At 40.1% G+C, this 14392-nt stretch overlaps 1 protein-coding gene across 4 annotated transcripts in view; it reads left to right on the plus strand.

Moving 5' to 3' along the window:
* Positions 1 to 10463, plus strand: part of nr2c2 (nuclear receptor subfamily 2, group C, member 2) — a 62176-nt gene extending 51713 nt beyond the window's left edge. For all 4 annotated transcript variants that reach the window (XM_060931557.1, XM_060931555.1, XM_060931558.1 and 1 more), the window contains 5 exons: positions 2227 to 2348; positions 6154 to 6293; positions 6414 to 6551; positions 6735 to 6840; positions 6924 to 10463. In XM_060931557.1, the coding sequence (XP_060787540.1) occupies positions 2227 to 2348; positions 6154 to 6293; positions 6414 to 6551; positions 6735 to 6840; positions 6924 to 7098 (681 nt within the window). In that variant the 3' untranslated portion in view covers positions 7099 to 10463. The remainder of the gene's footprint in view (positions 1 to 2226; positions 2349 to 6153; positions 6294 to 6413; positions 6552 to 6734; positions 6841 to 6923) is intronic.
* Positions 10464 to 14392: the final 3929 nt, after the last annotated feature.

A 14392-nucleotide genomic window follows, 5' to 3' on the forward strand; every position in this document is an offset into this window, starting at 1 on the left:
AGAGAGAAGAAACAAAGCAAAATGAGAAAGGGGGGGAGCCCAATTTGTTTGTTTATTTATTTTTTGGGGGGCAGCGGTGCTAACTGTAAAAATAAATAAAAGGACAATAATGACTGTATCTGTCTGTCTGTCTGTATTACTTACATCAGCTGCTTGTTTTGTTTCCATGATTATGACCTGTAATATACTTTTTTCTTCTCTCTTCCCCCCCCCCCCCCCCCCCCAAATAAATCTCGTGTGTGTGTGTAAAATGTATGCTCGTACTCCCTTGTTACCCCATTAAACCAAATTAGCTGTGACCGAATTTTGCCCTAAAATGTTTACTAGTTGCATGACTGATTTACTGGTTATATGACTGGTTTATACTTCTGCATGTGTGTGTTTGTGAATACGTCAGGTGTTTGGATAAAGGCGAGTGTGGATATTGGATAATAAAATAGAACATGCAGTTATAATAAGTCCCTACACAGTTCAACATATTTTTGCCCATTTATCTACACCAACACTTTAACTAGTAAACATAAACTGAAACATGTTTGTTAGGTTTTTATATATAATTTAAATAACTCTATACATGTGCATTTTAGTTTAATATATAGTGTAAATGTACGTAGCTATGTTTGGTTATTCATTTCATGCCCATACTGATGAGCAGAGCTACAGTTTGTCTCTCTCTCTCTGCTTCATGCTGTTTATAGTGCTGCACTGATCAGTGCCATGTTTACTATCAGAATCATAGAATCGTATTGGTAGTACTCCTCCGAAATCCTCGATAAAATGTATGTGAAAACAGGGTCACAATGTCTCGTCACAGTGATTCCAGAGGGTCAGACCATGTGATCTCACCCAAGGTCTCCTGACTGACCATATCAGATTTGTTTCATACTTCCAGAAATGAATGTCATTAGTCCCAATAAACATTGTGCAAAATTTCAGCCTTATATCTTAGTTAGTTTTTGCGATGTAAGGGCATGAATAAGGGGGCGTGGCTCGAATTTTACCATAAAAAAGAGTGCTATAGAAAAAAACTCGGAAGTTCCATAAGCCTTAACTGTTGAACTATTTAAGGTCTGCATGAAATTTTCAGCGATTGTTCTTGGGCAGGGTGGCACGGTGGTGTAGTGGTTAGCGCTGTCGCCTCACAGCAAGAAGGTCCGGGTTCGAGCCCCGTGGCCGGTGAGGGCCTTTCTGTGCGGAGTTTGCATGTTCTCTCCGTGGGTTTCCTCCGGGTGCTCCGGTTTCCCCCACAGTCCAAAGACATGCAGGTTAGGTTAACTGGTGACTCTAAATTGAGCGTAGGTGTGAATGTGAGTGTGAATGGTTGTCTGTGTCTATGTGTCAGCCCTGTGATGACCTGGCGACTTGTCCAGGGTGTACCCCGCCTTTCGCCCATAGTCAGCTGGGATAGGCTCCAGCTTGCCTGCGACCCTGTAGAACAGGATAAAGCAGCTAGAGATGATATGAGATGTTCTTGGGCACGATGTATCTTTTAAATGCTGCAACTGAAGATCCACAATTGTATATTTACCACTTTTATGTCTCATCTCATCTCATTATCTGTAGCCGCTTTATCCTGTTCTACAGGGTTGCAGGCAAGCTGGAGCCTATCCCAGCTGACTACGGGCGAAAGGCGGGGTACACCCTGGACAAGTCGCCAGGTCATCACAGGGCTGACACATAGACACAGACAACCATTCACACTCTCATTCACACCTACGGTCAATTTAGAGTCACCAGTTAACCTAACCTGCATGTCTTTGGACTGTGGGGGAAACCGGAGCACCCGGAGGAAACCCATGCGGACACGGGGAGAACATGCAAACTCCGCACAGAAAGGCCCTCGCCGGCCACGGGGCTCGAACCCGGACCTTCTTGCTGTGAGGCGACAGCGCTAACCACTACACCACCACTTTTATGTATTGTTGAAATTTGTAAAATAAACTGTGCTTTGGAGCATATTTAGCCTTCTGTATCTCCACATTTAAACATTTAGTCTTTTAAAATATGAAGCAAATCCTGAATGGTCAGGCAGGAATGTTTTCTGAAATCTGGTGATTTGAGGCAGATTTACCCCAGACACAAAGAGTGATTAACACATAACACAGTAACCCTGCACTTTTATACATCAAGACGCAAATGTGCTTAACTGCACAAGTATAAACCAGTCTTAAGAGTTCACAAAGGAAGAGTGTACGAATCTCTGTCTCTGTGTCTTTCCCTCTCTAGCTGACAATGCCCAGTCCGATGCCTGAGTATCTGAATGTCCATTATATTTGCGAGTCTGCGTCCCGTCTGTTGTTTCTCTCCATGCACTGGGCGCGTTCCATCCCAGCCTTCCTAGCTCTTGGGTGAGAGTCACTGTATTTGTTTTTGCCTCTGTTCTGACTTGGTATTAACATCCAGATTGAGTGATCAGATTAGAAACAGATAGTGGATTGTACATCGTACAATAAAAGCATGCACAATAAAATACCACACATTATAAAAGAACTGTGTTTAGGGGTGGCATTTTGGAGCAAGTCCCTGCACATAGCATCTTTCATTCATACATTCATATACTTAGCTTGCCTCATTTTAAGCCCTGTCATTCCCAAACAGCTACAACCCCAATTCCAAAAAAGTTGGAACAAAGTACAAATTGTAAATAAAAACGGAATGCAATGATGTGGAAGTTTCAAAATTCCATATTTTATTCAGAATAGAACATAGATGACATATCAAATGTTTAAACTGAGAAAATGTATCATTTAAAGAGAAAAATTAAGTGATTTTTAAATTTCATGACAACACCACATCTCAAAAAAGTTGGGACAAGGCCATGTTTCCCACTGTGAGACATCCCCTTTTCTCTTTACAACAGTCTGTAAACGTCTGGGGACTGAGGAGACAAGTTGCTGAAGTTTAGGGATAGGAATGTTAACCCATTCTTGTCTAATGTAGGATTCTAGTTGCTTAACTGTCTTAGGTCTTTTTTGTCGTATCTTCCATTTTATGATGCGCCAAATGTTTTCTATGGGTGAAAGATCTGGACTGCAGGCTGGCCAGTTCAGTACCCGGACCCTTCTTCTACGCAGCCATGATGCTGTAATTGATGCAGTATGTGGTTTGGCATTGTCATGTTGGAAAATGCAAGGTCTTCCCTGAAAGAGACGTCGTCTGGATGGGAGCATATGTTGCTCTAGAACCTGGATATACCTTTCAGCATTGATGGTGTCTTTCCAGATGTGTAAGCTGCCCATGCCACATGCACTAATGCAACCCCATACCATCAGAGATGCAGGCTTCTGAACTGAGTGCTGATAACAACTTGGGTCGTCCTTCTCCTCTTTAGTCCAAATGACACGGCGTCCCTGATTTCCATAAAGAACTTCAAATTTTGATTCGTCTGACCACAGGACAGTTTTCCACTTTGCCACAGTCCATTTTAAATGAGCCTTGGTCCAAAGAAAACGTCTGCGCTTCTGGATCATGTTTAGATACGGCTTCTTCTTTGAACTATAGAGTTTTAGCTGGCAACGGCGGATGGCACGGTGAATTGTGTTCACAGATAATGTTCTCTGGAAATATTCCTGAGCCCATTTTGTGATTTCCAATACAGAAGCATGCCTGTATGTGATGCAGTGCCGTCGAAGGGCCCGAAGATCACGGGCACCCGGTATGGTTTTCTGGCCTTGACCCTTACGCACAGAGATTCTTCCAGATTCTCTGAATCTTTTGATGATATTATGCACTGTAGATGATGGTATGTTCAAACTCTTTGCAATTTTACACTGTCGAACTCCTTTCTGATATTGCTCCACTATTTGTCGGCGCAGAATTAGGGGGATTGGTGATCCTCTTCCCATCTTTACTTCTGAGAGCCTCTGCCACTCCAAGATGCTCTTTTTATACCCAGTCATGTTAATGACCTATTGCCAATTGACCTAATGAGTTGCAGTTTGGTCCTCCAGCTGTTCCTTTTTTGTACCTTTAACTTTTCCAGCCTCTTATTGCCCCTGTCCCAACTTTTTTTGAGATGTGTTGCTGTCATGAAATTTCAAATGAGCCAATATTTGGCATGAAATGTCAAAATGTCTCACTTTCGACATTTGATATGTTGTCCATGTTCTATTGTGAATACAATATCAGTTTTTGAGATTTGTAAATTATTGCATTCCGTTTTTATTTACAATTTGTACTTTGTCCCAACTTTTTTGGAATCGGCCTTGTACTAAACATAGCTGAGATAAGGGCTGGCAACTATATTATAGTATACTGTGATAAATTTATGTCACAATCCACAAACCTGTTTAGGTTTTCTACTGGCTTGCTGGAAGTTTGTTAGCAAATCTATACATATATGTCATGATGTGTATTGTAGAAATGTCTTCATGTAGCATGATATGATAGCAGAGCAGAGCCCCATACTTGAGAGAATATGGTAACGCATCGACCTGATTTTTGATGGCTTTTGAAAGTACAATGTCGGTACACGTTCATCGTTCGTATGTACAATCACGGGGAACCCAATCATAAGTGCAAGGCAATGTATCTCAACCACTGGACAATGAAATTTGTATCTTTTATTTTCATAAGATAGATGGGTTTTTATCCAACACTTATTTTTAGTTTGTTTTTAAAAAATAAGGTGGGATTATTTACTCACACGTTTTACGGAAAATATTCACGACAGTTTAATATAAGGCTAGTTAAAACAGTTTTATTAGTCCACTAACTTGTTGGACAGTTGACCCTTTTTTTTTTGTCATGTAAGGGCGATAGACAGATGTAATCGCACAGAGTTTTATTGAAAACACGCTAGCAAGCAGATCCAAAACATAGACAAAGGCAGAGTCGAAAAACAGGCAGTGAGGTACAGACAGGATATCAAAGGTAATAGAATACTCAAAGTCCAGAAAAGCAATACAAAATACAAGGCTTGCTAGCATCAGACACAAGGTACAGAGCGTATACTTCAAAATCTGTGTTACTGCGAGTCCTTATATATATTTGCTGTGATTGAGCTCTAATCAGGAACAGATGCATGGTAATTAGTCCTAATGGCACTGCGTGCGTGCCAACGTGCATGGATGTGAAAGATGTAACTAGACTATCAAATTTGATTTTCAATTGTAACTCTATAGTAATGATGTAAAGTGAAGGCTCTGGTTCACTGCTGTCCACCAGGCACCCAGCAGAGTCGCACTATAATAAATGTTGTGGTGTTGTTTCTGGCGCATGGCATGCGGTGTCAAAGAAAGGAATAAATATGTATTCGTAACTGCGATGCATATCTCATTATTGGCATCACTGTCACAAGACAATGCAGCGATTTATTGATGTGAAATACACGACACTACACAATTCGATGGTTCATATGCCATTTAACAGTTATTCTATGAAATTGAGTCGTGAGACGAGATTGAGTGGAATAACTGTTTTATTCTATCCACATTCACTGGATTTTGAGAAACAGCATTTTTATTTTTTTGCAAATTTGATGAATAAAAACTTTATACAAAACATCTGACAAAATCATTTCAGCTTAGAATGTAAACAAACCGGCAAAATGATTGTAGCAATTTGTGAAAAATGCTATAATAATAATAATAATACTCAAAAAAAAAGATATGATCTTACCATCAAATACTTTCATTCCATATTTTGTTGCCATTGGTATTTTTTAGGGTTTTGTTTTCGAGTCGAGTTTTTATTTCGTCCTCGGTTGGTTCAGCAACACGCGCCGCCATTTTGTTTTTCTCTACTCATGGTATATGAGCTGATAGCCTAGTAGTAGAGTTGCCAGTCAGAGCGCACGATTGCTCATCTCCAGTGAAATGTGGATAGAATATTATTATTATTATTATTATGTTCAGGTTGATTTTGTGCCCTTGCAAATATTTTGCTCATATACTCATCAGGAGCGTTGCTTTTAGCCAATGCCTAAAGATCTACTGTATATTATGATATTTTTGTCATATTGTCTATCGGAGTAGTCTAAAAACGATGCATGGGGGGGGACATTTCCAACTTGACCAACAAATGGTGTCTTTTTAAATGTAAGCAATTACGTGCTGAAAATCTATGTATAATTTTACTCTCCTAATATTGCCCATACATATCTCATTTTTGAGTGTGTGCCTCCATATATGTATATTCACTTGTGTGTCGCAGGCAGGAGTGTAACACATCTCTGGTACGGGCGTGCTGGAACGAGTTGTTCACTCTCGGTCTGGCGCAGTGCGCTCAGGTCATGAGTCTCTCCACTATCCTGGCTGCCATCGTCAACCATCTGCAGAGCAGCATACAGGAGGGTATGTCAGCTCTGTAATGCCTCAAGAGGAGTAAGAGCTCGTGATTCAAAAGGAAAAAGATGGAGAAATGTGACGGTGCTTAATGTTCTAGTAACTAATCACGCCTTTTATTACTTAAAGACAAGCTGTCTGGTGAGCGAGTGAAGTTGGTGATGGAGCACATCTGGAAGCTGCAGGAGTTCTGTAACAGCATGGCCAAGCTGGAGACGGACGGCTATGAGTACGCGTACCTGAAAGCCATCGTCCTCTTCAGTCCAGGTAAACGCATGTTCCTGACACTCTTCCTACACAGGCCAGAGAATTACAGCTGGTATTTTTGGATCTTGCTTATTTCCCAGAACCACTCACTCACTCAGCTTAACATTTCGCTATCTTGAAGTCAATAAGAGCGAACTGATGCTTTGACACAAAGCTTAAACTCCTCCTCCTTTACTCTATAAGATCACCCAGGCCTGAACAGCAGCAGCCAGATCGAGAAGTTTCAGGAGAAAGCGCAGATGGAGCTTCAGGATTATGTCCAGAAGACTTATCCAGATGACACTTACAGGTCTGTGGTTTGATCTTCGTCTCGTTCTCCTCTCTGTTCTTGCTCCTTTCTTTATTAATTGCTTCCTCTGATTGGATTGGCAGACTGGCACGAACCCTGATGCGTCTGCCAGCGCTGCGTCTGATGAGCTCCAGCATAACGGAAGAACTTTTCTTCACTGGGCTAATCGGAAACGTGCCCATTGACAGCATCATCCCGTACATCCTCAAAATGGAGACCGCTGACTACAACAGCCAAATCAGCGGTCATACGGCATGACTCCAGAGTTGCCCGGTTTGAGCTACAGGTGCAGACTGAAATCTTACAATCTCCCATCATCACTTGCCTTCATTGCAAAGCAATGCAAAAGTTTCTTTTGGACCATCAGTTTCTTTTTTGTTTCCTTTTGTGTCAAGCATTTCATTTTCCTAACAAAGAATGTTACTTAATATGGTTTGCATTTTAGTTCTCTAAGAGTGATGCACCATGGGACTTTGAGGTTTAAAACTCAGTATTGTTTTATTTTTCTGAAAATGGGGAAAAAAAAAAAAAAGTCAATCAGCTATTTTTAAGCACTTGTTTTCCAGTCAGAAATTTGATGGCGAGAAGGAAAATGTACCATATGCACGCTTTTGTATTATTTAAGATGTGTGTTAAGTATTTGACTCCATAGAAGCATTTTGGTAGTGTAATGGAAATCAGTCCGTGTTCGTTTATGATCGTGAAAACAACCTCGTCATGAATTCTTATGCAAAAAAAAAAAGTTGCATGGGTCTCTCTGTAACCTGGGGTCCAATCTAGGATCGATTTTATTTTATTCCCCCCCTTTCCTTCTGTAGTGTAATTTTCCTACACACACTATGTGTGTGTGATATAAATTTCTCTCAAGTCAAAGTCCCTCTCACCAGAATCTGGTCTTCCCAGGCAGTCTCCTGTCCCAGTACTAACCAGCTCTTTAAGGCGTATAGATGCGGCGCCAATCTCCATTTCAATGGTAACCACGACAGTTTGACTTCCCCACTTGCATCTATATTGCAGTGTACCTTGCCAGATGATAGTAAGTACCATTTTTATGATGGTCTTTGGTATGACCCGACCACAAGTAGAACTCACGATCTCCTGGTCGAGAGGCGACTAACCACTAGGCCAACTCTCGGTTTTTATATTTAAAAAAAAAAAATATATATATATATATATATATATATATATATATATATATATATATTAGTATACACACACAAAAAAAAAGTTTGGACACACCTACTCATTCATAGGGTTTTTCTGTACTTTGGCTATTTTCTACACTGTAGAACAGTCCTGAAGATATCAAAACTATGAAATAACATCGAACATGTATGCAGTTATATGGTAAACAAAAAAGTGTTTAAAAAAAAAGCAGTGTGTTTCATATTTTAGATTCCTCAAAGTAGCCACCGTTTACCTTGATGACACTTTGCACACTATTGGCGTTATCTTAACTAGCTTCATGAGGTAGTCACCTGGTATGCTTTTCACTTAACAGATTTGCCTCATCAACAGATAATTAGTGCAATTTCTTGCCGCCTTAATGCGTTTGAGATCAAATAGTAAATAATAAAAATTCAATAAATAGCCCTTTTCCACAACTGTAGTAATCCATATTATGGCAAGAAGTAAAGAGAAACAACATCCATCGTTAGGTGTATCCAGACTTTTGACTGGTACTGTCAAAAGTTTATGTAGGAGACCCTGAAAAACAGGCACTATTACTTCTAGTTACTTCTAGGATCAATTTAGCACTGCACTAAATTGCAATGCCGTGGTGATCCATTATTGAAAATTTGAAGTTTTTTTTTTTTAAAGGTGTGTTTTGTTTTGTTTTTTAGGTTTAGAGTTAATCTAGGTCATACATATACCTGATGTATGTGAGCTCTGAATCTATAACTGCTATGATCTTGGTATTGATTTACAAAACAATACCTCTGCTGTTCAGACAATCAGCACATAAAAGGATGATGCACTTATCCCGGACATCACATTTTCATCACTTCCTATTATAATATTTCCTCCATTCTTCTACCCGTTCACTTGTATTTATTTGAATGATTCCTCATTTTATATCAGTTCCATGCTTTTTTTCCATTAATCCTTACTACTTTGATTTTATTCTCATGTTATAGGACGATCGAAGATCACTCCTCAGAATTCTGATCGGTAAATAATATAGTGAGCTTAAGTGTGCCAGCAGGTTTCACGCAACTAGTATTCCATTATGTTTTAATTTATTTGTTATAAACAAGCCATTGTGGCTCGGCACGTTTTCTGCCATATGAAATCATGACAGCTATATTCTGTGAAACGTACTCAAAGTACAATCGTGCACTTATGAATATTATATGAAAGTGTGAAAGACATCTATTTACCCTGAAGGGTGAACTTCAAACATAAGGAGATGAATATCTACATAGCGGAAATGTATATGTACTGTATAAATCCTACCTAAATATTTGGGTTTAAAACCCATCCAGACTGTTTTTAATTGCTGTTGTGATATCATGTTCAATGAGATTTATACTACATGTAATTTCATTAAAATGAATGCATGTCTATTTTAAACAGTTTCATTTTCTCTGGCAATGAGATTTTAAACTTTTTGTTTTTGTATATAATGCATGGACTAGTTAATGCATTTTATTAAATGCTGTACCAAGATGGCGTATAAATGTTGTGGCTTAGAAATACATATTTATCTGCCAGAGACTAAAAGCAAGCAAGTAATCTCTTTTTTTTGGGGGGGGGGGTTAACTCGTGTACATTGCAAAGAAACTAATGACCTCAGTGTCTTGTCAACAAAAGCCTTTTTTAAAATAGACATGTATAAACTAGTTGTGTTGAATGTGTCCCTTTTTAATTAGAAAAAGACTAACTAATGTAACAAAACTGGTGGGTGTTAAATCATATAACTTGCGATAAGTTATTGCACTTTTATATATGGATTATGCTGTAAAGTTTAAATTGTTTGTGTATTTAAAAAAAAAAAGTTTCATATTAATGCCATTAACTCCTGTCTGTTGCCATCCTCAAAGTTGAGGGTCAGCAATCTAGGAAGCAATCAACTAGCTTCCCTGAATTCACTTGGGTGATTATAGCCCACCAGAGGGACTCAAACCCTCATCTGGTGGCTGGGTACACACCTCTGGGCAATTTAGAGTCTGCAGGCCTTTGGACTGTGGGAGGAAACCGGCACACCCAGAGGAAACCCACGCAAGCATGAGGAAAACATGCAAACTCCACACAGAAAGGCCCCAGTTGGCTGCTGGGCTTGAACCCAGAACCTTCTTGCTGTGAGGTGACAGTGCTGACCACTGCACCACCAGTAACTTAAAAAAAAATTAAATCCATAATTTGACATAAAACCAGTAATTCAATTAAAAATGCTACTGTATAAAGGAAGATGGGCGACAGCGTGTAAGTTGGTTCCATTTGCCATGGCATCTTCTTTTAACGTTGTGCAACACTTCATCTGAACCAGCAATAAGTAATTGATAAGTGACCGATCTGGTATGTCTCAAGCTACAGTGTGCTGGATATTCCCTTCCTGTGATGCACACCCTCCTTATATTTTCCAAAACAGCGTTGGAGAGAGCGCTAGTTGGGAGTCCCTCAGACACACTTTGAATAAAAATAAATAGTATTTTCACTGTGCCTTGTGTACATTTTCTTTTCACCTCCCTGAATTCATAACTAATTCACCTTTTCTGAAATTCAGCTCCAGGTTTTGGTTGTTACACTATTCAGTTTTTTGTTTTTTTTGGCTTAGAAACGAGTCAAAATAACTTCCATTTCTTCTGAGAGTGCTGTTTTTTTGCCATTTACTTGTCATTTTAGTACTGTAAGTCCAGCATTGTATGTTTTATGGGCATCAACAAATCCAACTCAGCTGTGCCATGTATGCAGCCAGTACAGTCGTGGTCAAATTTTTGAAACTGATGCAAATTTTAGTTTTCACAAAGTTTGCTGCTTTAGTGTTTTTAGATCTTTGTGTCAGATGTTTCTATGGTATACTGAAGTCCAATTATAAGCATTTCATACATTTCAAAGGCTTTTATTAACAAATACATTAAGTTTATGCAAAGAGTCAATATTTACAGTGTTGACCCTTCTTTTTCAAGACTCCTGCAATTCATCCTGGCATGCTGGATATGGGCAATTCCATGTAAATGTCAACCTCACCATACAAAAATAAAGCAACATGTAATACATCAAAACCACTCCCAGAGATATCACCTAGGCCTGTATTTTACAGATGTGAATAAGTTGAACCAATTTGTAACCAACCTGTCACTGTCAGTCTTTCTTTCTTATAATGTAAAACCCAAGCTAAAACCAACTTTGATCATGTACAATTCTATATTATTGCCACAAGCCACAGAAATGTATGCTAAAATCCACAAAACAGCAAAACAATAGCCATCCTAAATATTAAGAACTTTGATAGTTTTAGCTGATATTTAGAGAGTTTTTCAAAGGGTTATGGTGGTTAAATTGCTGATTTTCTAAACATATGCCATGTCTATTTCAGACGCGTCACATCCATAACGGAATTTCGTCACATCCATAACGCTGACTTTTCCTTCCGAAACTCTGCATGAAATACAAAATATTTTAAACAAAGATTTTTTAATATTCACCTTGGACCCCTCTATCAAATGGATATCTCCATTTCGACATTAGGTTTACAATTTCACAGAGTTTGATAAAAATGTACAGTCACCCAAGAAAAGTGATACTTTTTCTGTCACATCCATAACGCATCTTTTATTGGCATTTTCTGGCATGCCCTAGATGTACTATGGGAATTGTTCTTGTTCTATCACTTCTCCAGTATGGTACAGCCTTAAAATATGCAACACCTGTTTAAATACTGGGAGACAATAAAACATGCACTGGGTCATTTGTTGCCATTTTGAGTTCAAGTGTCACGTCCATAACGCTGGAATTGCTCATATCAGCTTCTGGGCCAAATCCTGACTGATGGCAATCCATTCTTCCATAATCAGTGCTTGGAGTTTATCACAATTTTAGGGTTTTTGTTTGTCCATCCATTTTTTTGAGGATTGACCACAGGTTCTCAATCTGGGGAGTTTCCTGGTCATGGACCCAAAATTTCACTGTTTTGTTCCCCGAGCCACTTAGTTATCACTTTTTCCTCGTGACGTGCTCCATCATGCTGGAAAAAGCATTGTTCACCACCAAATTGCTCCTGGATTGTTGGGAGAAGTTGGTCTTGGAGGATGTTTTGATACCATTCTTTATTCCTTTATTCATGGCAGTATTCTTTGGCAAAATTGTGTGAGCCCACTCCCTTGGATGAGAAGCAACCCCACACATGAATAGTCTCAGGATGCTTTACTGTTGCCATGACACAGGACTCATGGTAGCGCTCACCTTTTCTTCTCCGGACAATCATCTCTCATCTCATCTCATTATCTCTAGCCGCTTTATCCTGTTCAACAGGGTCGCAGGCAAGCTGGAGCCTATCCCAGCTGACTACAGGCGAAAGGCGGGGTACACCCTGGACAAGTCGCCAGGTCATCACAGGGCTCCAGACAATCATTTTTCCAGATATCCTAAACAGTCTGAAGGGGGCTTCATCAGAGAAAATAACTTTACCCCAGTCCTCTGCAGTCCAGTCCCTATATTTCCTGCAGAATGTCAGTCTGTCCTTGATGATTTTCTTGGAGAGAAGTGGCACTTGCTGGACTTTCTTGGGCACCCTGAAGCCTTCTTCACAGCAATTGAACCTCTCTCCTTGAAGTTCTTGATGATCTGATAAATGATGATGATTTAATTGAGGTGCAATCTTACTAGCAGCAATATCCTTGCCTGTGAAGCCCTTTTGATGCAAAGCAATGATGACTGCATGTGTTTCCTTGGAGGAAACCATGGTTAACAGAAGAAGACAATGATTTCAAGCACCACCTCCTTTTTAAAGCAACCAGTCTGCTCTTCAAATTCATGCCACATAACAGAGTGATATCAGCTGCCTTGTCCACATTAACACTTTCTCCTGAGCTAACGAGATGATCACTGAAATTATGTTAGTAGGTCATTTTGTGGCACGGCTAAAAAAGTTTTTTTTTTTCTCATCTCATTATCTCTAGCCGCTTTATCCTGGAGCCTATCCCAGCTGACTACAGGCGAAAGGCAGGGTACAGCCTGGACAAGTCGCCAGGTCATCACAGGGCCAACACATAGACACAGACAACCATTCACATTCACACCTACGGTCAATTTAGAGTCACCAGTTAACCTAACCTGCATGTCTTTGGACTGTGGGGGAAACCGGCGCACCCAGAGGGGACCCACAGGGTGAACATGCAAACTCCGCACAGAAAGGCCCTCGCCGGCCACGGGGCTCGAACCCAGACCTTCTTGCTGTGAGGTGACGGCACTAACCACTACACCACTGTGCCGCCCCAGCTTTTTTCCTGATTTAAGTTCATTTTCATGGCAAGAAAGGACTTTGCAATTAATTGCAATTCATCTGATCACTCTTCATAACAATCTAGAGTCAATGCAAATTGCTACCATAAAAACTGAAGCAGCAAACTTTGTGAAAACCAGAATTTGTGTCCGTCTCAAAACTTTTGGCCACAACTGTAATTTAAAGATGGTTTGCATTCATCTACATGGAAAGGAAATTGGTGTTTATGAAACTGGTAAAACTGGCAGAAATTTTTAGTTTGGTTTGTCTTATGCAAACATGTACACACAATTTCACTAAAAGAGTACACTTGCTATCCACTTTACTAGGAACACCTGCACATTCATGCAGTTATCTCATCAGAAGGGGGATAATTGTGATCTCTGTGACTTTAACCATTGCATGGTTGCTGGTGCCAGATGGGCTGGTTCAAAGATTTTCACCAGAATAGTCCAAGAGTTTAGGTAGGTCAATCAATCCTATGCGCGGATCTTGTTGATATGAGTGATCAAAGGAGAATGAAGAAGAAGAAACCTTTATTATTTGTCACATCCACACTCAAGCACAGTGAGATTCATCCTCTGCATTTAACCCATCTAAAGCAGTGAACACACACACACACACCCAGAGCAGTGGGCAGCCACACTACAGCACCCAGGGAGCAATTAGGGGTTAGGTACTTTGCTCAAGGGCACTTCAGCCCAAGGCCGCCCCATGTTAACCTAACTGCATGTCTTTGAACTGTGGGGGAAACCCACGCAGACAACATGCAAACTCCACACAGAAAAGTCCCCATCAGCTGCTGGGCTTGAACCCAGAACCTTCTTGCTGTGAGGTGACAGTGCGAACCACTACACCACCATGCTGCCTGAGTTAATACATAATCATTATAAACCACATTACTGCTTATGTGATTACATCAAGGTGTGTGTGGTTACATATGAATCAATATACCATCCATCCATATCCCACCCAGGGAGCAATTGGGGTTTAGGTGCCTTGCTCAAGGGCACTTCATCCATTCCTGCTGGTCCAGGGAATTGAACCAGTGACCTTTTGATCCCAAAGCTACTTTTCAAACCTCTAGGTCATGGCTTCCCTCAAATC

Source organism: Neoarius graeffei, chromosome 10, assembly GCF_027579695.1.
Source record: "Neoarius graeffei isolate fNeoGra1 chromosome 10, fNeoGra1.pri, whole genome shotgun sequence".
Taxonomy (NCBI): Eukaryota; Metazoa; Chordata; class Actinopteri; order Siluriformes; family Ariidae; genus Neoarius; species Neoarius graeffei.